Raw genomic sequence first — 26,675 nt, forward strand, 5'->3', positions numbered from 1 at the left:
TTATTTCATCCCCATTATCCAAACTAACCCTGATTTCAACAAGATGTGGTTCATGCATGATCGAGCTTGACCCCATCAAAGCAGGAGAGTGTTTGATGTCCTGGAGGAGCATTTTGGGGACTGCATTCAGGCTCTGGGGTACCCAGAGGCCTCTGGCATGAGCCTTGATTGGCCACCATATTTTCCGAATCTGAACACATGCAAGTCCTTTTTGTGGGACTGTATTAAACACAAGGTGTACAGTAACAACCCCAAAATCATTACTGAGCTGAAAACAGCCATTCAGGAGGTCATCAACAGCATCGGCATTCCAACACTTCAGCAGGTCATGCAGAATTTCATTATTCATCTGCGCCACATCATCACCAATGATCACAGGCATATTGAACATGAATCTATAGTCATGTTGAATAAAATGTGTGCACACCATAGCTTGTAAATAATTTATGTTTTTGTTTTCATATAGTTCAATAATTGTCACCCTGTACCTGTAAGGATGAGTTGTGGAGGCAAGAGCTCTGATCTTCCACAAATCATGACAGTTAGTGATGCCTGCAAGAAATCACATGTGATAATAACATTATAAATACTTCCTGATAAAATGACAAATTTTAAGAGCTTTGTTCCACCACTGATGGTTATTCTTTCAGTATATATTCTTGTTGGCTGAACATATCTCCCAATTGTGACTTTTGACACAATCACTTTCATATCACGGAACAGAGTCTTCTTTAGCTAGCGATGATAAGCATTTGTCATTACAATAAAAGAAGCCCTTGGGCCATCTGCTGCCTAGACAGATTGATCACATCAGTAATGATTTCAGTGATTAATTTGGTGGCTAGGTGAGTGACAGTGAATGACTATGGAGTGTTGCATAGTAACAATGCCCGAGCTATAGCATTGGGCTTGGTCCCACAGATCAACTATAATTGTCTGCAGCTGTGCAGCTGACTAGTGTGAACAGCTGTGCTGGTTGATATCTGGTGGCTTAGTAATCACTGAAGACTCATCTTCCTTCTCGGCAGTAGTGTACTATTAGTCCAAGACAACCACAGTGGAAACATAATGGCGTGTTGTCCTCTATCCTCCAAATGTCAGTTCTTCTGTTGGTTCATTATACTTGGTAGAGGAGTTGGTTGTACTTGCATTGGTCAGATGGTGGGCTATCATTTTATAGTTGTGGCATAAGTCCATGTTGGCCAAGTCCATCCTTCCTGGAACATCTGACTGGAGACAGTTGTTGGTGCTAAAAATCATTACACCTCTCTGCAACATTCTCTACTACATCATGATGTATGGAGTTGACATTCATGCTTCTATCTCTTGATCCTGGGTTCCATAAAATGCTGTATCTCTTCTCACACAGCTGGCATATTATAGGGACAAACTCATGTTGAGCTTCCACAACTTCTTCTTCTTCTTTTCATGCTTGGATTCACAGTGTGACATAGGGCCAATACATTCTGTATGTAAGGCTGTTTCATTTCCCTTGTTCTTCAAGTGTGTTTCTACTAAGTGGTAATGGTGCTGATTGTCACCAAATACCTTCTTCGGTTTGACCTGGAATTTATTAAAGTTACTGAGCTTCTCTTCATTCTTTTCAAACTGCTGCTAGGCTGTGCCACCCAAATAAAAGTGCGTATTTGAGAAACACATCACATCATCCCACCTGTTGTATTTGGTGACTTGGTCAAATCCTTTCAGCCATTTTGAAGGTAATGACCGGTGCCTTTAGAAAACCCTGAAGGATGCCTGATGTGGAGCTGATATACTGCTGTTTTGGTATCTATTGTTCTCCTCAATATATAGACCATGGACATGATGTAGTGCTTGTATTCCAGCTCCTTTCCATGCAGACAATGGCTTTCACATTGACTAACTTGAGCCATGGTGATGAAGGTGTTTTGAAGTACCCAGTATCTTCACCAAACAGTATCATATCATAACAACACTCAAGTCCAAATCCACAGCAAGACCATCAATGAAGTACAAAATGTAACATTGAATGCATGTTTATTACAAAAACAAACATACAGCCAGAACAGAATTTAATTAAACACCTGGATGGAGAGTGCTGCTATTTATACAAACATAGAATATTCCAGAATATACAAACGTTACCAACTTAAGAAATTTTGACCACCTACCTAATAGCCGGTATGTTCACTTTTGGCATGGATAACAGCAGTGACATGTCATAACATGGATGCAATGAGGCACTGGTAGGTCACTGGAGGGAGTTGGTACCACATCTGCACACATAAGTTACCTAATACCCATAATTTATGGGGAGAGAGGGCAGTGAGCTCTGACGCCACATTCAGTCACATCCCAGATATGTTCATTCAGGTTCACATCTGGTGAGTTGGGGGGCCAGCACATCAGTTGGAACTCACGACAGTGTTCCTCAAATCACTCCATTGCACTCCTGGCCTTGTGACAATGTGCATTATCTTGTTGAAAAGTGCCACTGCCATCGTGAAACAAGATCGCCAGGAATGGGGGTACATGGTCTGCAACCAGTATATGATACTTCTTGGCTAGCATGGTGCCTTGCATGAGCTCCACTGGACCCATGGATGCCCACATGAATATTGAATGTTCCCCAAAGCATGGTGGAGCTCCCACCAGCTTGTCTCCATTCCACAGTACAGGTGTCAAGGAGCTGTTTCCCTGAAAGACGATGGATTCATGCCCTCCCATCAACGAGATGAAGAAGGTATTGGGAGTTAGCAGATCATGAAATGCTCTGACACTGAATGAATATCCAGTGCCAATGCTCACATGCCCATTTCAGTCATAGCTACCATTGTCAAGGTGTTAACATTAGCACATGCATGGGTCCTTGGCTGTGGAAGCCCATCATTAGGAGTGTTCGGTGCACTGTGTGTTCAGAGACACTTTTACTCTGCCCAGCATTAAAGTCTGATGTTAGTTCCACCACAGTTTGCTGCCTGTTGTGTTTTACTAGTCTGCCCAGCCTATGACATCCAACATCTGTAATGAGGGGTGGTTGCCCCCCCCCCCCCGATGTCTGGATATGGTTTAACATCTATTTCACTACATGTTGAAGACACCACAGCAGTCTCTAAATACCTGACAATTCATGCAGGTTCAGAAATGCTCACGTTGAGCTTCTGGACCATCACAGTCTGCCCTTGGTCAAACTCAGATAGATCAAGCACCTTCCCCATTCTACACACGGACAGCATGCTCACTGATACTACATGCACCATGCTAGTTTCTGACTAGCAGTCATTCCTCGCTGGCTGCTATTGCCTGAATGGGTTTGTATTGATAGTAGGTTGGTGGTCATAATGTTCTGGCAGGTTAGTGTATATACTCTGTTTTAAACTAATTTGACTATTTTCCAAACTGCACGTTTGAGTGATCTGTACAGGTAACTGACATGTCATTGCCATACGTGGTAACTTTCTGAGCTATGTTTTGTCGAAAGTGAGTTACATATTTTTGATTCAGATCTTCAGTTTGAAGACTGTTTCATTGCATCTCTCCATGCTGGTTTATATAGTGTAAGTCTCCTTATCTCTGCATAGATACTGACATCTACATTTGCTTGTATGTGTTTCCTATAATCAAGCCTTGGTCCTCACTGTTGTTTTTAACCCCCCACCCACCGACACCAATAACATCCCTCCTTTATGAAATTGACTGTTCTTTGATGCATCACAAATCTGACCAATCAGTCTTTGTTTTGTGCCAAAGGTTTCTTTTCTTCCTGATATAATTCAGTACCTCATCATTAGTTATCCAATCTATACACCTAATCATCAGATTTGTAATGTAGCACCACATTTCAAATCTTCTGTTTGTACAGTTTACAGTCTGCATTTCACTATCATATATGCCAGGGCCAGCCAGAAATTCTGCACGCGTGTGGTGCTCCTGCACATGTGCAACTTCTGGGTCACAGCATGCACACCGCAGCCATCAGCGTTCATGTAGTGCATGTTTCTACACACAGATGTCACTTTATCCACTTGCTGAGATACTCTGTACCGGTGAATTCTAGTGCTCTTTCCACAGCTTGCAAGCCAACCATGGGAAGGTATTTCGCATATTAAACATTTAAAATACTGTCACAGTCTACTCATTGAGACGTCTACTTTTATGTTAACAGTTTAACCCAGTAAGACAAGTAATACAGTTAACAACCGTGGGTCTTTATTAAGGCAGCTTGACTGACGGTACATAAATATGCATAATGTTTTTGATCTAGTATTTAAGAAAGAGAGCCCTTAGTGACTTCCAATGAACCTTAGTCATGATTTCAAATAACATTAAACCAATGCAAGGTTTCCTATAACTAATTCTTGGTGCCCTCAGTTACACCCACATAATTTCTGTCTCACTGACCTCTGAACAGAATGGCAACCGCAGACCTCTTGATGATGACCTGTACCATTATTGCTATATCTTTCATCAGTTCTGTCTGAAATCTACATAATAACCAACAATTAGATGAATGTTATGTTTTATCAACTTCAGCTGAGCGTAGCCCTTCACACATTTTTAAAAAAAAGACCCTAAATGTAAGTATACAACAATCGGTTTAATGATCAATTTTCCTGATAATAGTGTAACATGGAGCAGAATGAGGGAATAATGCACAGTTAGTAAACAATAATTTTTAATTATGAAAGGAATAAATCCAAACACGTTTATCACTGGTCATGAGAAATGATATAGTTAATATCGGGCACAAAAGCACGGCTCATTGACGAACGCAAGCAGTTGCGGGAGATTTTCATCACTGATGCTTGATCGAAACGACTGAGAACACGGATCTTCCGTTCTTTGCTTTTTCACAGAACCTGCCATTTCTCAGTACTTCACTGTTAAAGTTACGGTCACAGGGCTAAACGAGACTGGGTATGTTGCACTCTTGCTCGTACCACATAAACAGGGAAGAGGAGCCGCTGCGGTTCATTTAGGACACATGTCTAATGACAGATGTTGCTGTCACTCGCTGTCGCACACGTGCGCACATGTGCAGCACTTCCGCACATCTGCACACTGTGCAGCGTTTGGCCAGCCCTGATATGTGCCTACATGCAAGACAAATACTTTCAGAAAACACTTTCTAACACTTAAATTTATATGTACCAGTTTTTCTTTTTTTCAGAAAAATTTCTTGTATTGGAAGTTTGCAGAGATAATAAAGATGGCAAATCTTGTAGTACACCATTCTTTACTGTTAATAACTCTGAACTGTTAGTAATTAAATTTTCACCTTCTATATGTTTGACGTTTCTGTGCACTTTTTCCTGTTCATTGTATAAACAACATAAAAATAACATAATTCACTTATTACATATTGATACAACTTCTGTATCAATATGCCATAAAGACGTCCATAAAGTTGCCACATACTTTCTGAAATATGTAGGAACTAATAACGTAAGCAACAAAATTGGTTACTGCCACTGAGTGGTTGATTGTCATTCCATATATCAGTATTGTGATTGGTTTAGTTTTTAAATGTTTTCACATAATTTACAATTCAGTTTTTAAAATGATTTCAGATATTTTGGTTGGTGTGGAAATCAGTGATATGATTCTGCAATTCTGTGTCCCAAAACTTTGGTACTATTTTCCTTTATTTTATTTAACACTTTCTTCTGTTGCAATATTTAGCATGTTAAGTAGTTTGTTTGAATATTTTTGCAGTGCTTCATAACACACAATATTACACCAGCTAGTCGAGACAAATCTTTGACATCCAGCTGTTGTAGAATGTTTGACTCTGTTCCAATAAATGCAATAGTTTGCTTTATCCATGAAGTTTAGAAATTACATTTACTTTCTCCATTTTATTTTGTGCAATCAAATCATCTTATATAGTTACAGTGTGTGTGTTGAACAAATTGGTTATGTCATGACTGTCTCCATAAAATTATTCTACTCTCAAGAGGCAGATGCCCTCTGTCTGTTTTTACATTGTCTTCTTCTTTGTTCTATGAGAACTATAAATCTTACGCACAGTTCTGAGATACACACATAAAAAAAAGGTTTGCATCACCCCAGTTCCCAGAACACCTGAAGATAGACGTTGACTATGGATATTGTATCACATATGCAGTCCCTTTGACTGTTCAGAGATGTCACTAAACCCAACCAAAGATGTAAACAACCATGCATGAGCAGTGCCTATTACATGGAGAGGGTCCAACAGCCAATCAGATCCAGTCATTCCACCAGGAAGGAAGTATATGCGTCTTGTTGTCTGTAGGTCAACCATGCCTAGACAGCCATTACTGTGGTTCAATTACTTTCACATTATTACTTTGTGCCAGGAAGGGCTCTCAACAAGGGAAGTGCCCAGAAGTCTTGGAGTGAACCAAAATGATGTTCGGATATGGATTAGCTACTGAGAGACAGGAACTCTCAATGACATGCCTTGCTCAGGCCACCCAAGGGCTACTACTGCAGTGGATGACTGCTACCTATGGATTATGGCTCAAAGGAACCCTGGCAGCAATGCCACCATGTTGAATAATGCTTTTTGTGCAGTCACAGGACGTCATGTTACAACTCAAACTGTGTGCAATAGGCTGCATGATTTGCAAATTCACTCCCAACATCCATGGCGAGGTTCATCTTCTCTCCTCCAATGAGGGTTGCTTATGCCTTCAACCAGACAATCGTCAGAGATGTGTTTGGAGGCAACCCAGTCATGCTGAATGCCTTAGACACACTGTCAAGTGAGTGCAGCAAGGTGGAGGTTCCCTGCTGTTTTGGGGTGGCATTATGTGGAGCCACCATACACTGCTGGTGGTCATAGGCACCGTAATGGCTGTATGATACATGAATGCCTTCCTCCAACCAATTGTGCAACCATATTGGCAGCATATTGGTAAGGCATTCGTCTTCATGGACGACATTTTGCAGCCTCCATCATGCACATCTTGTGAATGACTTCCTTCAGGTTAATGACATTGCTCAACTAGAGTGACCATCAGGTTCCCCAGACATTAATACTATCAAACATGCCTGGGATTGATTGAAAAGGGCTGTTTGTGGATGATGTGATCCACCAACCATTCTGAGGGATCTACATTTAGTCGCCATTGAGGAGTGGGACAATCTGGACCAACAGCGCCTTGATGAACTTGTGGATAGTATGCTATGATGAATGCAGCCATGCATCAATGCAAGAGGACATGCTACTGGGTATTAGAAGTTCCAGTGTGTAAAGCAATCTGGACCACCACCTCTGAAGGTCTCACTGTACAGTGGTACAACATGCAATGTGTGGCTTTCATGAGCAATAAAAAGGGCAGAAATGATGTTTATGTTGATTTCTATTCCAATTTTCTGCACAGGTTTCAGAACTCACAGAACCAAGGTGATGCAAAACTTTTTTTTTGTGTCTATATCATTCTATGTCCTAATATGATGAGACTTTTTTTGTGATGAGCTGAGATTATTTTTTTCCTTTTTATTTTGTGCAGAATTGCATACCTATCCTTTTTCCTCCTAATCTGAAAGTCATAATTCATGACTTGGCTTTTACATTGTTTTTTCTGTATCAGACAGTATCTGCTATAGTAGCAATAATGAAATGCTTTGCAGAACTGGCCCCATTTGTCATCTGCCTCACAGTTTACATATACTAGTTCCCAGTTTTCAGACTCTAACACCTTGTTTAATAATTGTATGGTTTACAAATTGACTTGTCTTTTCTTCTTGCATACATTCTGTTCCTGTGCATGACTATTTATGTTAATGTCAGTAATTATATGTGGTGATGATTTGACATGTAATCACTTGTTTAGACCTTGTCATTCTAATAGATTTATTTACCATAATTCCTGTTGTATTCTTAATGCTTGGGTCCACAGCCATCAGACATTGATTAAAAGATATCCTGGTTCCACTGAGGCTGCATGTTGTTTGAATAAAATATTTTATTCATCACTATTAGTTTCTTCTCATACAAAAGACAACCTAATACCATACTATATAGGCCTACACGGGTACAAAAAAATTTATTTATGTTGTAAATCCTATTTGAAAATACGTATAAACAGAGTAATCTGCTATTATAATTCCCAAAGCAGTCTTAGTCAAGTTAATTGATGATGTGTTTGAATGTGCATTGACATTTTCACTCTTATTTAGAGCTACATGTATGCTATTAGCATAAGTCATATGTGCATGACACTTGATAATGACCATGAAGTTAGCACTGGGCAACAGCAACAAATAAAGCCTTTATTCAAATCCAGTGTTGTTTGTTTCTTTCCTTGTGTCTATATTTAACTTTACAGTAAATTTTAAATAAGTATATTTGTTTGTAAGTAGAAACACCAGAAGTTCAAGCTGCTGAAAGATGCATTATTACTCCCAATGTCAAAACTTCAAAACCCAATTCCACAGCATATTTTATAACATATGAGAGAGCCTCAGTTGACTCATAACCATAAAAGATTCCAACAACACCTCCCTGATGCAATGCTCAACAATAGCTATTTACTGTGTCATAATTTCTTTGGTGTCAATCTTCATGTAATTTGCTTCAAATCATTTTCTGCAAATATTGGTATGTTTCATATGAACTAATACTGAAAGCAACAACAAGGAACTGCCTGTTTAATTTTCGAAGGAAAAAGATAAATTCACAGTACATGCGTTTAAAAATTATGATAGTATGTAAACTAATTATTCTTTTTTCTTGAAACAATTCACATAATTACATTAATTTTGTTGTAGCACCTGCAGAATGGGGAGCTTGGTCAGGGTGGTCAGAATGCAGTACAACCTGTGGACCTGGACAACAAGTTCGCAAGAGAGAGTGTGTTGCACCACATATCGGTTGCCAAGGGGATAATGAAGAATGGCGCAACTGCTACATGGCAGAATGTCAAGTAAGCTTAAGCATTCTTTCTCAGAGTCTGAAACATAGTGTACTTATGTCTTCATCTGTAGGAACACTGCAGTGTTTGGAGGCACATAGAAAGACTGGATGTTTTTATTGACAGAGATAAAATATTACGATCAAGCCCTAGAAATTAAATTTTTGAATCTACATTTGTGTTTGTAACAGGCAACTTGGCTTGCTCAGCTTAAATTACTCTTGTAATTGTACTCTAAAGTATTAAAGAATTAGCAAACAATTGGATCCTGACACACTTCTGAAAGTGGAAAGAGTGCAACTCTTGAGCATATGCAATTCATGAATAAAAGCTGCACAGAGCTCTTGTCACAACAGATCTGTCAATCTCAAGCTTTTGACAACTTTCTCCATCATCATCATCATCAGGTAATTAGATTTCAATAGGTTGTTAGGTACTTTAGTTGGCCTAATTATTTAATGAAGACACCATGAAGTCACAGAACTTCCATTTCCTATCAGAGATTATGTCACTGTATATGATTAGAGAACATTGGTAGTGATGTGGATTTCATTAGTGGTGGAAGACTGAATTGACTTCTCTGTTGCCTTTCAGTTTCATGTACCCATTTCCAGCCACCACTAAGGGTGGTGCCACTGTCTTGGTTAAAGCTGTGGGTACACATTCTGACCTCAGTGGCTTCTTTGATGACAGAATCCCAGTAGTTAGATGCATTGGAATGATACCCTGAGATGACAAAAGTCACAGGACAATGATCTGCACATATACAGATGGCAGTAGTACCACATACGCAAGGTATAAAAGGGAGTCCATTGGTAGAGCTGTCATTTTTACTCAGGTGATTCATGTGAGAAGGTGTCCAATATGATAATGGCCACACAATGAGAATTAACAGGCTTTGAATGTGGAATGGCAGTTGGAGCTAGATGCATGGGACTTCCATTTCAGAAATCATGAGATAATTTGCTATTCTGAGATCCACAGTGTCAAAAGTGTGGCAATAATACCAAATTTCAGGCATTACCTCTCACCACACACAATGCAGTAGGTGACAGCTTTCACTTAATGACCAAGAGCAGTGGCATTTGTGGAGAGTTGTCAGTGCTAACAGACAAGCAGTACTGCATGAAATAACTGCAGAAATCAATGTGGGATGTACAACAAATGTATCCATTAGGAAAATGCAGCTAAATTTGGTGTTAATAGGTAATGGCAGCAGACAACCAATGCAGGTGCCTTTGCTACCCACACGACATTGCCTGCAGCCTCTGTCCTGGGCTTGTGACCATAGCAGTTGGACCCTAGATGACTGGCAAACTGTGGCCAGGTCAGATGCATCCTGATTTCAGTTGGTAAGAGCAGATGGTAGTGTTCTAGTGTTGCACAGACCTTGTAAAACCATGGACCCAAGTTGTCCACGAGGCACTGTGCAAGTGGTGATGTCTCTGTAATGGTGTGGACTGTGTTTACATTGAATGCACTGGGTCCTCTAGTCCAACTGACTGGAAATGGTTATGTTTGGCTACTTGGAGACCATTTTCAGCCATTCATGAACTTCTTGTTCCCAAAGAATAATGGATTTTTAGACCATTTTCAGCCATTCATGAACTTCATGTTCCCAAAGAATAATGGATTCTTTATGGATAACAATGCCTCATGTGATATTAGGAAGTATCCAATGAATTTTATCACCTCAGTGCCTTTCTGTTTATAAAACATTATCAAATGTTTGTTCATGAGGCCTACTGAGATGTAATCTACTGATGATGATGGTGATGGTGTTGGTGGAGGAAGCTATTGAAAGCTTGAGACTGACAAATCTTACATGGCAAGAACTCTGTGAAGCAATTATTCAAGAATGTTGCTGCGAAAAACTACATTCTCATATGCAGATCTTTCTAATTAGACTTTAATTCTTCAGTAACAGAGTGGATACAGCCACAGCTATCCATAAAACATATATGATAGTAGACACAATGATGGAACACACAACATATCTGAGGTTCACTTGCCACCTGTGTGGTGCTATATAAATATAATTTTATGTGTTGCAGAGACTGAGGGGGTGCATGGCTCTTGTGTGTTTGATGCTGTGTAGAACTGACTGTGTTGTGTCATAGCTGTTTGTGGGAATGAAATGCTTCTACACAGCTGAAATAGACACTCAGCAATTTGAATCGGTTGTTGCATTGTTCCAGCATGCAACTGCAAAGAGGGTACATGAAAGTGGCCATCAAGATCACACATGTACAGATGTAACAGCAACCACTTTTAATTTTTTATGTGTTCCATGGATCATAATCATTATCTCCAGCCATGATGTCCCACATGCATGCACGCATGCGCGCACACACACACACACACACACACACACACACACACACACACACGCACGCACGCCATACTGTACATATTCAGAAATTATTATATGGAATTGTGTTTGAAGTTAATTAAATTATCTGTTAAATTCTTTAGCTCACTAGATAGGGGTGGAAGATTTTTGTGATTGTGTGCCTCATTTCTTTCTATGTCACACCAAGGCTGAGTGATGGATAGTGTAAGTTATTTCACCTTCTAGTGTTATATTTGTGAATGTTGCTGCTGTTTTCGGACTGTGATTGATTGTTGACAAAAAGACTCTGTATGTAAGTAAATGTAGTATGAGACTGTTGTCGTATGCCCACTTTATTAAAGAGCTGTCTACAAGTGGTTCTAGAATGGACACCACATATTATCCTTATTACATGGTTCTGTGCATCACTTTCTTCCTCAATAACAGGGTACCCCAGAATATGATGCCATATGACACCAATGAAAGAAAATAGGAAAAGTAAGTAGAAGTTTTGATGTTTAAATTTCCCAAAGGTGACATTATTCTTCATGCAAGATCTGGAGACCATAGGCATTAAAGGAGATTTTAACATGTGAATTCCACTTCAAGTCTTATCAGTATAAACAACTAAGTCTCTAGAATACAATTTCATTAACTAATTTACCCTCTCACATTATTACTTGTGGTTTGATCACATCTTGTACAATACAGAATTGTTTGTGTTGTGTTTCATCTAAGTTCAGTGGTAGTCCATCTTTAAAGAACCACTCATAGTTGTCAATAAATATTATTTATATTTTCAAGTGTTGAAGTTACTCTGTTAGACTTGATTATAATCCTTACATCATCAGTAACGGGAACTCTTACCTGTTTTTCTGGATACATGTTGGCAGATAATTTGTATAAAGCAAAACCAAGAGTGGACCCAGTGCTGACTGTTTATATGTGAGATCTGTGTTTGGTAATTATTCCTTATTCTAAATATTCTGTTTCATAGTTTACACTCCCTGTGTTTCATAACATGAACTCTGAATTCATTTAGTCAGGTAAAATGAAAATCAATTACCAGAAACTTCTCTGATACCATAATATTGTCATGTTGAAACCAAAAACATGTCCAAATAGAAAGGTAGAGTCATCAGTGAAGTACAACGCTAAAAGCATGTTTATTACTGACACCAACATACAGCCAGAACCAAACTGACTTCTGGGATGGAGAGTACAGCTACTTATACAAACATTGAATATTCCAGAATGCTAGCATTCATACAAACATTGAATATTCCATAACATACAAACCGTTCAAACACGAAATATTTCAAAAACCTTCCAGAAATGGTTAATGCTAAAACTGGCATGTGGGTTTTAACTGTTGAGTTGTGGTCATTTTGTGATATCCTCTTCACTATAATGAACATTGTAGGTAGCCCCTCCCGTTGAATGTTTGCAATCACTGAGTAGTTATTTGATTTCCTTGAGCCACCCATCATCAATCTGCATGTCTAGTCTGTAGTAGGGCTTTGTACGGCTGACATGTGTATTTGTACTCTTGATGAAGTTATGAACTGACAGTGTGATTTAAATATAAAATGTTATTGGTAGTAGTTTACCGCTTTCCATCACCTTAGTTAGAAACTCTATTAAGAAAATTAGATTACAACAAAGGAAAGGCCACTGTAGTACAATTGGCTTAATGTCATCCCAGACAGTTGGCAACACTGTTGCCAGCTTTCAACTGCAAAGTGCAAACAGCTGCAAGCATAAACAATATCCATCTACAGAGCTGCACCCAGCTCACTGCAACTGTTAGGGAACTTCTTACACCAACTTGACTTTAGTATGGCTCTAGAAATGTAAGTCAAAATCTCTACTTGGAAATGGTATATTATTAAGATTAACCAGTCATCAAAGTGATTCATGAATAGGTCAAAATTATGAGCTGCAGCCTATAGTACTGTGACTAGTGCTATTAATGTTCATGAATTTCTACTGGTGTAATAAAAGGTGCAAAATGCCATATAGCAAAACACAAGAAATTTTTTTTTTTTTTTTTGTACCCCTTCACAAGGGAAGCTGCAGCTCATTCTTTTTCTTTATTTAATGTACAATAATTTGGTGCTATGTTCAGCATTCCTATTTAGTGATCATATTAAGTTCAGAAATACAAATGATAAATTAGTACACGATTTAACTTCACAAGTTTCAGGCTCAAAATTTTTGGTTTTATTCATTTAAATTAGTATTAAAGTATTTTAGTGCCATCTTACCCATAAAATCCATTCAGATATTAAATTTTCTGAAAGATCTCTTATCACTTAAGGCTAGTGATTAGATAGTTTCTTTATAAAAGGAATTTTTGATTTCCTTTCCTGTTCTTGTCCATTCCATATTTGAGCTCAGTCTCTTATACCCCATTGTTAACACATCATTAAACCCTAATCTTCTTTCTTATCTTCTCCATATAACTAGTGACTGATCACACTTAAGACATTTGTTATTTACTCTCTAATGTTTTTACATGTCATGCTAGATTTTTGAAACAAATGCAGATTGGGTTAAGTAACAATCACAACACAAATGAGTACAAAAACTGAATATTGAAAGTTAGACATATTGCTTTCTTATTTGTTTTCTCCCATCTTAGTTCCCCTCTTTGATGTGTTACCGGCTATGGTTCATTTTTAGTAGTTCTCTAGAATTTGATTATTGGCTGTTTGGTCATTCCTCATCATTATATGTCCATCATTTCTCTACTGATAGAGAATTTGGATTAATTTTTGTCTCCTTGTGAGCTATTTTCTTTGTCATTGTTTTGATGAATGAACAATATCAAATTTTGTTGTCAATGTTGGTGCTAGTCCTGTTATTTATGTTTCAATGCTGAGGTAGTAGATGCTCTTATCTTCTTCTACATACTGATATTACATGTCTGTACATGTCAGCCACTATCACATGTGCATGTCAGCCATAAGCATTTAGCTCCATGATGTAATTTACTGTTGGATTTCTGAGAGCATATCAAGTGCTGTTAATAATTTTTGTATAGTGCTGTACCTTCTTGTAGTTGTGTTTGTTCCACCTGTTGTCCCTTACACGTGATATTACCTTTAATACCTAATTGTTGTTCTATTTTCCCCTTACAATAACTGCATAGCAATGAGTGATCTTTGTGCAAACATGTTGCTTGAACACCAATTGGTTGGCAAACAAGAAAATGTTAAGTAAACACTTCAAGCAGTTTGCATCCCTGTGTAAATTGCTAGACTTAATTATTAATTTTCAGACAGTACTAAATTTCTATATCCTTTTAATTTACATATGATATTCATTTGAGTTTTTCTTTGTTCTTTAAGGTACATGGTGGTTGGAGTGGGTGGTCTGAATGGAGTGAGTGTTCTGCATCATGTGGCTTAGCAAATCGTAAGCGCTACCGCAGGTGTGACAGCCCTACTCCTGCTTATGGAGGCAACCAGTGCCAAGGAGCAGATACTCAAGAAGAATACTGCCACCAGCCACCTTGCCCCATCCATGGAGGCTGGTTAGTTTTGTTTCTCACAAGTTTTCATTTTCTTTTTTCCATTACATACCCAAGATGAAGGTATTGTGTGCATCTGTTTTTATAGTAAATAAAAGAGTCTGAATCTTCTGCCCCACAATCCTGTTCTGGTTGACCTTTATTGTGAGATATGAGAACCTTCTGAAAAAAATAATTCTGAATTCAGTGCAGCTTCATACTGTGAAATAAATGAAATTGTGCTAAAAGTGCAATCACTTTGCAGGAGCTTGTTTTGAAAATTCAGAAGACTGGGGGGGGGGGGGGGGGGGGGGCAACAGTCAAAACATGAGCACATTATTCATTTCCCAGCGAATAGTGATACTCAACCAGTAGTTATTTGGTTCATATTGTCACAATCTTTGCTCAAACTAAACCACATATTTCTACAGTATGCTCAAAAGTTTAAATTAAGCATCAAATAGCATATGAAAAGAATGGATGAGTAAATAATGTGTTAGTTTTCTTGCTATTTGAATTTGAACACATAATGCCCATAAAGAGAATACATCAGATACGCTGTAAGAGACTTTTATTATGAAATTTGTCAATGGAGTACTGCATAAAGAAATGCTTCATTTATATACAATGATGAGCCAAGACAATGTGACCACTGCCCACCACAAAACTGAATGCTGTCTGGGGGTGTTACATGACACAATGTGTTAAAGAAAGTATATAAGTGGAGCAGAGATAAATGAGGAATCATTCTAGTGACAATGTAGGCTGCATATGGGGAAGACCAAAGGCATAAACAAGTTTGATAAAAAGCAGATTGTTATGGCCTGGCGGTGAGGAAAAAACATCTGGAAATGGCAAAGCTGGTCAGATGGAATATAATTGAAGGATGGAGAAACCCTGAGTATATAATAAAATGCTGCATGTCCATGTCTCATCACAGAATGTGGGGTTTGGAAGCTTGCCCACTCTGTAAAGCAACATAGGTGGTGATCTGTGGCAGATACAATGACAGAGTACAGTGTTGGTGCAGGCACAAATGCTTTGGAGCACTCAACTCAATGCACATTTTTGAACAGGGGGTTCCACATCAGATGACCCATAAGTGTTCCCATATTGACCCAGTGACATCATCACAGAATGTGGGGTTTGGAAGCTTGCCCACTCTGTAAAGCAACATAGGTGGGCATGGGAACTTCAAGAATGTTGTAAAGAAACTGATCTGATCCTCATAGTCTCTTCTTGGTAGCACCAATCTCAATCACTGCAAAATTGAAAGTCTAAATGAGTGTGGGATGGTTGTTGTTCAAATATGTACACAACACCATGATTTAGACTGCATTAACACATTTATTATTCACTAAGTTTGATTATTAAGAACAGTGACAAGTTTGTCAACAAAAACAAATTTTAGCATATTCAACCAGATCAACACTACAGTAACAGTGGTAAAGTTAATTATTGTTTAGTGGAGCAAAAACACATTTCACATTTACACAAAAAGGTCACAGTTTGCATTTAGCACTGTCTTTTAATAATTTATTGCAAAGGATTACACACTGATACTTCATTTAATCCAGTCCACAGTAAAAATCTCCATGTCCAACAATCACTAGTTCCAATGACAATAACATTCCTGACTTTTGTTAATTACAACACAGTTCAATTAAAATATTCCTTCATTTGAGTTACAGAAATCGTTCAGAAGTCTTTACATATTAATTTCTTGAGTTTCGTTGGTGTTGGTGTGCATATTTTCTTTTATTGAACATACATGACTGTCTCGTTAGCCAGCACCAAGATTGCACGTGACATAGGTCTTACTCATTGGCATTCTAACAACAAACAGCCAATTTTGAGTGATGTCCAACTACTTATAGAGAGGTGTAAGAACAAATTTTTGTTTCATAACTTACATTATGCTTTGAAAATCAGCTGTGTGGGGACTTCACTGTTTTTGGTGAACTATAAGGGACATTCAAATGAAACCCACTCACTAGCGTAAAGTGATGATAACAATTTTATTAACTCAAAAATGTAGATATACACAGGACATATACTCAAAAATAGTCGCCAAAACTATTGACTCATTTATCCCACTGCAACACTAGCTGGTCGATTCCATACTTGAAGAAGCTAGTAGGCAGCTGTTGGATCCAGGCCTGGACCCAGTCACACATTTCATGGTCTACTGAGAATCAATGTCAGTGAATAGCTTGTTTTATAGGTCCAAACACCTGAAAGTCACATGGTGAAAGATTGTGACTGTACAGTGGAAGTTCCAGTGTTTCCCACTGAAAGCACTGCAATGTCATCTTCACTGCATTTGCCGTGTTATCATGCAGGAGGATAACGCTATTGGACAACATGCCTCAGCATTTTGACTTGATAGCTCATCTAAGGTTCTGTAGGCTTGATAACAGTGGGCATTGATGGTGCCTCTCCATTTCAGGAACTCGACAAGCAGTGGGCTCTTGTGGTCAAAAAGAAGGATATCATGACCTTACCAGAACTGCTGGGCATGGCCTTTGATTTCTTTGGAGGTGGTGAAATTCCATGTTTCCATTGCTTGCTCTGATGCTTGCTTTCCAGTTCAAAATGGTGACACTGTGTTTCATCACCTGTGACAGTATGTGACAGAAAGCCTTATTCCTCCTCATGCTAACGTTGCAAATGTCTCAAAGACAGTGCCATTTGAGCATTGCACTGTTCGGCGGTCATTTGGTGGGGAACCCAGTGCGCACAGATTTTTTGAAATTTCAAGGTTGATGCATTATGGTGTGGGCAGTGCCCACACTAATACCCAATAACTGATGGATCTTATCCGTGGTGATTCTGCAGTTGTCCAAGACTAGAGCATTCACTACTGCAACAATTTCCAGTGTGATGACACAATGAGCCTGTCCAGGACCAGCATCGTCTTCCAGTGATTCGTTCCCCTTTAAGGAATCATTTACACCATTCCACAACACTTGAACGATCCAGATTGCATTTGCCATACACAGCCTTCATCCGTCAGTACATTTCATGAGACACCACCTTCCTCCACCGCTAAAACTTGAATCACTTCTCATTGTTTCTGCTTACTTGCCTGCATGTTCAGTAGTAAACGATAACTTGTGTGACCACCTTCTCTTTGGCATGAAACCACACTGGCACTATGCAACATTAAATGGTGCGCACACATCAGTCTCTCTATCATATCTGCAGTTACGTGGTGCCACCTTCCATGTAAGGCAAAGGTATACGCACTCGCCAGGTTTCATTTTAACGAACCTCATAGAAGAACTAATGTGATTTTGACTTATAAAAAATGTCACTGCCCAGAAATTTAGAAAAACACATGGGCACTATTATTCTTACACATTGTGAATCCCTTTGATTACATGTAGAAGCACCATATTGCAAATTATAGTAAATTACATGAAATAATTAAATAGTGACTTCATTAATCAATGCTTTATTTGTTATATTGTACAGAAAAATTATGGTAAAAAAATTAGATGGTCAAAAGTCAGAATTTGACAGTAGTTATGGCGAAATTGTATCATGGAAAACATTTTACCTTGGATACAAAACACAACCAAGAATGCTGGTACAACTGTATTAGACCGTGGCATGTACACCAACCACCATAACATACTCTGAACACAATAAGTTAAGGCAAATGTATCCAAGCAGTAGTAACATGATAACAGAGCATGAGCACAGCACAGCAAGAGTTAAATAGGTACTTACCTGTGGTGGGCTGTGTCAAAACTGCACAGTATTGCTCTTTCACAGCGCACTCTTGTGGACATTGTGAATACCTTTGATTACATGTAGAAGCACCATATTGCAAATTATAGTAAATTACATGAAATAATTAAATAGTGACTTCATTAATCAATGCTTTATTTGTTATATTGTACAGAAAAATTACGGTAAAAAAATTAGATGGTCAAAAGTCAGAATTTGACAGTAGTTATGGCGAAATTGTATCATGGAAAACATTTTACCTTGGATACAAAACACAACCAAGAATGCTGGTACGACTTTATTAGACCATGGCATGTACACCAACCACCATAACATACTCTGAACACAGTAAGTTAAGGCAAATGTATCCAAGCAGTAGTAACATGATAACAGAGCATGAGCACAGCACAGCAAGAGTTAAATAGGTACTTACCTGTGGTGGGCTGTGTCAAAACTGCACAGTATTGCTCTTTCACAGCGCACTCTTGTGGATGACAACACACTGCTAATGTGCACAGCTTTCAAGTGTGCATGAATTGCTTAATTCCTCTTCCCTTGGGGAATAGCTTGGATTCACAAGATCTCCATGCCATCTTCCTCTGCAAGGTTCTGGCTGAGATGAGTCACTGATACTGGGGCATACAGTCTGAAGTACTTGGGGTATGGGCAATGTTGCAGACCACTTTCTCATATAAAGCCATATGGTAGGATGGCTAACGTTGGTATGAGCTCCATGTCCACTTCAGGTCCAGGGTCTGGTGGTGGTGAGCCCCTGCATTTGGTGCCTGTGATGGGGAGATGGCTCTGGTGTGGATGGCGCCTGCATCGGTACTGGTAGGGGTAATGGAGAAGCTGCACCAGGTTCATCCACTCATATGCCATGGCAGGGATCCAGCCACATCAGGTGATCCATTGAGTGATGCAGACTGGTGTGGTGACATTGGAGTCCTGGCCAGGGTCATCTGGTCATCCAGGCGCATGGGCAACTGATCGTAACAATGTGCACAGAGGCCCTCCTCGTTACGGACATTGCAGAGATAGCAACCACGGCATTGGGAGATGATGGTGGGAGTCCACTTTGGGTGATGACCAAACCAAGTGGCCAGACAGCCTCCCCAGGCTAGAAACTGGATAATGGCTCTACGAGTTGGCATACCTGGCTGAGCCGGAGGTGATGCAGGAGCATCTGTGGTTGACACCCATGGACCATGGAGCAGTTCAGCAGGGCTGTTGTTGCCGAATGGCATGAACAGATAGGAAGACAGAAACTGATCCAAGGCAATGATGGACAGAGACCAAGTCACAATTTTTTCATTTGCAGTTTGAATGTTCTAACTTATCTTTCAGCCTGTCCGTTGGACTGCAGGTGGAAGGGTAGGGCGAAAATGTGGTGAATCCCACTGGCAATGCGTAAGGAGGCAAACTCCTGCAACACAAACTAAGGGCTGTTGTCAGAGACCAATGTTGCTGGAAGTCCTTCGATGAAAAAAATTTTGATGGGACCACCACAGAGGCAAAGGCTGAAGTTGATGGGCAATGAACAACACACGGGTACTGAGAGAATGCGACTAATGCCTTGATGCATTATGTCCCCTATTGATCAGCATGCAGCAATTGCAGGATCTCTGAACAGAGGAGTTGAATAGTCTGTATCAAGGAGCAGAACACCATCAATGACAGAGATACAATGCCGAAACACATACTTGTTATGGAGAGGGTCAGATGCCTGCGATGGAGGTGCCTCAGGCCAGTCATGTTGTGTGCAATGTATTGCTTTCCATAAAATTGGATTGATAGCACTAGCCTGTGCAACCCAAGTGGTAATGATTGTAAAAATATTGACAGTTTGTTGAGCACCTACATCAACATAGAAAAAGAGTAACTCCTCCCAATTAAAACTGGGTTCAGACTGATCAGAACACGGGAGAGCGTGTCAGCATTTGTGTGTTTAGCCATGGGGCAGAAATGCATCTCATAGCTGTACTGAGAGAGGAACAGCGCCCAACATTGAAGGCAATGTTCTGCTTTATTTGGCAATGATGCTGAGGGGCTGTGATCCATGGTCAGATGGAATTTTACACCATACAGGGAAACATGTAACTTATTTAATGAATAAACAATGGCAATGGCTTCTTTCTCTATTTGTGAATATCTAATCTCAGGCGAATTAAGTGTCTTTGACACGTATGCAGTAGGTCACTTGGAGCCATCAGAATATTTATGAGCTAATACCACCTCCAGCCCATGCTGGGGAATAACATCCCCCTATGCAGCAAGGCATGTAACGGTTGTGCAACTGATGCCGCCCCTCGGAAAAACTGATGATAATAAGCAATCTTACCTAAGAAAACCTGGAGTTCCATGACCGACGTAGGACATGGAAAGACCAAAATGGCAGAGACATTCTGACAAAGGGGTTTCATGCCAGCACTAGAGACCCTGAACCCAAGATAACAAGAGAAGGCTGAAAGAAGTGGTTCTTTCCCAAATTGCATTTTGATGCGGAGTCCTGTAACACCAAAAAGAGCATACATAAGTGGTTGAGATGTTCAGCAGTGGAGGAGTCAGAGACCACAATATCATCAAGATAGTTGGCACAGCCAGGCACAGACCTCATGAGCTGTTCAAGAACCCACTGAAAAATTGATAGGGTACTGGTCACAACAAATGGTAACTGTAAGTGCTGATACAAACCAAAAGGTGTGTTAATGACCAAGAGCCTTTGAGAGTCGGTACCAATGGGAAGCTGCAAATATGCATTGTAGAGGTTGATTTTGGAAAACCACTGACCACCAAAGAGCTTAGCTCATGAGCTCATGAGAGTGCGGCAAGTTATATGTCTAAGTGATAGACTGAACATTAACAGAAACTTTGAAATCGCTGCAAAGGTGTAACCATCCTGACGACTTCTTGAGAATGACTAAGGGGAACCTATTAGCTGGATGCCATCAGTTGGATGACCCCACAGGCAATGAGGCAGTCATGCTCTGTGTTGACTTGGTCACTGAGTGCCATTGGCACTGGATGAGCCTGAAAGAAACAGGGTGTGACTGAAGGTTTCCTGGTAATGTGGGCTTTGAAATTATTGGCACAAACCAAACCTGCAGAAAACATGGCAGAAAATTCAGAACATAAAGAATCAAGCTATGTGTAAGGCACTTGATTAGAGATGAGATTGACTTCATCAAAAATAGTAACCCCAAAAAGGTTAAACATGTCCATACCAAACAAATTGTCAGTGCACCTATTTTTCACCACCAGAAAAGTCAATGGATGAACCACAGATTTATATGTGACTGGGGCCGAGAAACTATCTAATATTGGAATGCTTTGTTTATTGTAGGTGACTAACGTGTGTGACATTGGCACTAAAGGAGGAGAACTCCATGTACATTTTCTAGTTGAGTAATGACACAGCAGTACTAGTGTTGACTTGCATGTGCAAAACATTGAGATAAACCTTGATATCAATAAAAAGCTTTCTGTTGACAACAGAGATTGCCAATAAACATTTGACTTCCATGCCGGCATCTGCAAAAGGCTGTTGGAATTTTTTGTTACAAGCAGGAGCAATGTGGCCTGTTTTGTTACACTGGCAGCAAACGATCCACCACTTAGGACAATCTGGCCTATCATGAGTGACAAAACATGACAGACAAGAGGGAAGCATAGAGCACTTATGTTGTTGTTTATTACCAGGCTTGCTGTGCTGTTGTTGCAGCAATGGCTGCCGCAGTGAGGTTGACCGGCTGCCATGATGTTTTGCTTGCCCGCAGACTGCTGCCACCATATCGTCCCCCCGTGAACCATCTGACGAACAGGTTGAACTTCTGCAACCTCACACTGTGATTCAGTTTGAGTACCAGCAGCCTTCAGAACCATAACAATTGTGCAATAGTCAGAACGTAGGAGAGGGGGGGGGGTTTCACATTGAAGGGTCCACATACGAACCTCACAAACGGCGGCCAACTGAATAATTGCATCACAAAGCATTTGGTTGACATATGACTCCTTATGTACATCAGTGACAAGTGACAATGATAGCTTAAACCAAGAAGCTCAGCTGCCCAAGTCGTAGGAATGTTCCATTTTCTTTTGACGCCAGTAGAACTCAGCTTGTGTGGCATTAACTTGAGTCTGTTTACAGTAATATTTCAAAAGAAGGTCACACATGTTATGAAGAGAGAATGAAGACAAATCATGCAGGGGGGACAGTTGGCAAAGAAGTTCATACACACAAGGTGATAACCAACACAAAAGAAAGCATGGCCTAGGGATATATCAGTTAATCCAAATGCATGAAAATGCTGCCACAACCATTTTTTGTAGGCTTCCCATTCTTCAAAAGACTCATTGTAAGCCAGAAACAGTGGGGTATAAACGACCCAGTTACCAACAGGCAAAACAGGAGATGCAAGGTATGATGCAGCAGGCAACACAGATTGAGACAGACCTGAACTGGCCAAACCAGAGAGAAGCATTTGCAATACCTGGGTTTGAGTCTGTTGTGCTGTGGATAATGCCTCCTCCTGATGACCATTATGCTGCAGTGCCACATTAAGAACCCATTGCTGATCAACCAGCTGGCATAAAAGCTCATCAGTAGCACTGTCAGATATCGTAGACACAACAGAGAACCAACTGAAGACTGAAATTCATGCAGAGAACAATCCCACACTCCTTGTCACTTGCATTGTGACACAACCAAGAATGTCAGTACACCAATCACCATAACATACACTGAACACAATGAGATAAGGCAAATGTATGCAAGCAGTAATAGTATGGTAACTGAGCATAAGCTACCATGGCAGGGTTTAAATAGGCACTCACCCATGGAGGGCACTATCAGAAGTTCAGAGTATTGCTCTTTTGCGGTGCACTCTCACAGATGACAACACACTGCTAATATGCATGGCTTTCAAGTGTGTGCACATTAATTTAGAAAATGTGGCTGCTTATGAATTTGAATGCTAATTATTGCTTCAGTTATTAGTTTCTGATAATTTAAAGTACTTTTCAAGAAATTTAGAATGTGCAGATTTCTGTTGGTGTGGGTCATTATATGGAATTATGCTGATTGGCTCACAAAGTTTTACATCCATCAAACTATAGCACTAACTTTAATTAACTTTAAATTTTAATTAACATGTTGTATTGCCAAATTAATGGTATCAGTTAAATCAGTACAGTGAGAAGAATAAACTGAACAATGAATCTAAATGGGGGGAAGCCTAATCACACTTCTGGAATATCAGTACATATGCCACAAGTTACTTGTATAGCAATATTGAATTAGAGAAAAAAATATGTATTAGCAGAAACCATATTTCGCAGGCTTGCTTGGTGTATACTGTCAGAAACTGTGTTTGCCTCTAAATGCAACCAGTTGTTCATCCACTGACATATATTCAGACACAGTATAACTACTGACACAGTTTGACATGAATAATTCAATGCAGCTAGGTGATCAAGTTCTCTACATTGTGGTCTGTCTCTAATATCATCAAATCTCAAACAACGCAACAAAAAACGAAAGCACCGTAAACTCATTGTTGAATGATATATTGCAATTCCAAAACTACTTGTGTCCCATAACTCTTCCAGATTTTGTTGTCCTGCTCTGTAATGCCCATCCAGTATCAACAGACCCAGAAGAGATTTGGTTTCTTCCTCATTTGTTGGTTTGGCATCACGGTCTCTTGTGAAATTTGATGCAGTGTGTTGTATGTAAATATTTGTGCTTGATGTAATCATTATAATTATAACATCATTTATAAATATCTAAAAACAGTCCACAGCAGTTTTCACAGATTTTTTGATAGCTTTCACACCTATGTCTACACTTCTAGTTCTTTTGTTATGGCCAGGACAACTTTTCATCCATTCTGTAACCTTATCCTTTCCAATTAAAAAATAAAATTAAATTAAATTTAAAAAAATAAAAAAATGCTTGCTTTCATTATCCACTGCACTTACTTGTGGTTCCAGTTCCAGGTTGTCTTCATCCTACATTTCCATGTCACTGTGGAGAGAGTTAACTTCACAACTGTCTGTTCCCTCCTCTTCCTCTTCTCCTCCTTCAAAAGTTTCATCTAAGACCTCTTCCATAAACTACTGCACTCTTTCTTGTTCTATTTCGTAATGGTCCATAGGTGTTTTAACTGCACAGAGTGACAAAATACAAGCAGCTGCTATGGAACACAACTGTGCGCTTTCTCACAGCACTCCAATATAAAGAGTCGTGCGGGGTGCCGACAACACCCCAAGACACATTGTTGCATGTTTTCCTGGAACTTGTGCTTCCACTGTAGATTCCATTGTTACTCAAAGCTTTGATACTACATCCTAGAAAGATACCAAAGAACATGACATTATACTCCTATCCATTATGTAATAATCCATCAATAAGGATGACTGGGGTGTTCTGAACACCCTGTGTGGCCACTTAAGGGCATAAATAATATGCCATTGAAAAAAGCATTTGTGCACTAGGATGGACTGTAATTTTTTTCACTACTAAATCCATGCTGTGGAAGTTCCCCTTTTAATTTGTTAAGGATTTTTATGGGCATATACTCTGTATTTTTGGAATAATACTTTAACCTCTGTGGAGGAATCATGTAAGTCTCTTTATTACATTTATTGCACATACACTGAAAATGGTTTGCCACAAATAATTCTGCATTATTATACATATAAAGAGTTAGCTCCTAAGACACAATATTTGCTTATTACTGTTGGGAGAAAAAGTGCAAAGTGTAACCACATTTCAGAAGAGCAACCTGTGACCACTGAAAGATGGTGTCACATGTTTCCCCAAAACATCTGTTTGTACCTTGCTGATTTAAATAAATCCACCAGACAAAGGATATTTAATGCTGCAAAAAGATGTATTGTCTGAAGGTCAATAAAAGTGACTGGTAACAGTTATTTAAAATGCAGAACTGTACCAGAAGCCTATATGAAGTCAAGAAGTATGCTATTTATCTGGTCATACTGTATACAGGATGGTCCATTGATCGTGACTGGGCCAAATATCTCACAAAATAAGTGTCAAACGAAAAAACTACAAAGAACAAAACTTGTCTACCTTAAAGGGGGAAACCAGATGACGCTATGGTTGGCCCCACTAGATGGCGCTGCCATAGGTCAAACAGATATCAACTGCATTTTTTAAAACAGGAACCCCCATTTTTTATTACATATTCGTGTAGTACATAAAGAAATATGAATCTTTTAGTTGGACCACTTTTTTCGTTTTGTGATAGATGTTGCTGTAATAGTCACAAACATATGGCTCACAATTTTGGATGAACAGTTGGTAACAGGTAGGTTTTTTAAATTAAAATACAGAACATAGGTACATTTGAACATTTTATTTCAGTTGTTCCAATGTGATACATGTACCTTTGTGAACTTATCATTTCTGAGAACTCATGCTGTTACAGTGTGATTACCTGTAAATACCACATTAATGCAATAAATGCTCAAAATGATGTTGTTGGACAACCTCAATGCATTTGGCAATACATGTAACGACATTCCTCTCAACAGCAAGTAGTTTGCCTTCTGTAATATTCATACATGCATTGACAATGCGCTGATGCATGTTGTCAGGCATTGTCGGTGGATCACGATAGCAAATATCCTTCAATTTTCCAGACAGAAAGAAATCAGGGGACGTTAGATCTAATGAACGTGCAGGGTGCTTCAGTGACCACTCCACCTGTCATGAAATATGATATTCAACACCACTTCAACCACATGCGAGCTTTGTGCCAGACATCCATCATGTTGGAAGTACATCGCCATTCTGTCATGCAGTGAAACATCTTGTAGTAACATTGGTAGAAAATTACGTAGGAAATCAGCATACATTGCACCATTTAGATTTCCATTGATAAAATGGGGGCCAATTATCCTTCCTCCCATAATGCCGCACCGTACATTAACCCGCCAAGCCACGACAGCAGCTAAAACACCTACTTGGGAATCATCATTTGTTGCAGGTCATGGTTGACGTTTCACATGTGGCTGAACACTTCCTGTTTCCTTAAATAACCTAACTATCTGGACACTTGGATGATGTCGTCCAGGATACTGAGCAGCATACATAGCACATGCCTGTTGGGCATTTTGATCACAATAGCCATACATCAACACGATATTGACCCTTTCTGCAAGTGGTAAACGGTCCATTTTAACACGG

General features: G+C 39.5%; 1 protein-coding gene across 1 annotated transcript in view; it reads left to right on the forward strand.

Moving 5' to 3' along the window:
• Positions 1 to 26,675, forward strand: part of LOC126185204 (hemicentin-1-like) — a 747,875-nt gene that overhangs the window by 539,374 nt on the left and 181,826 nt on the right. Inside the window, exons 41-42 of the mRNA XM_049928085.1 lie at positions 8,740 to 8,894; positions 14,568 to 14,752. Of these exons, the coding sequence (XP_049784042.1) occupies positions 8,740 to 8,894; positions 14,568 to 14,752 (340 nt within the window). The remainder of the gene's footprint in view (positions 1 to 8,739; positions 8,895 to 14,567; positions 14,753 to 26,675) is intronic.

The sequence above is a fragment of the Schistocerca cancellata genome, chromosome 4 (genome assembly GCF_023864275.1).
Source record: "Schistocerca cancellata isolate TAMUIC-IGC-003103 chromosome 4, iqSchCanc2.1, whole genome shotgun sequence".
Classification (NCBI taxonomy): domain Eukaryota; kingdom Metazoa; phylum Arthropoda; class Insecta; order Orthoptera; family Acrididae; genus Schistocerca; species Schistocerca cancellata.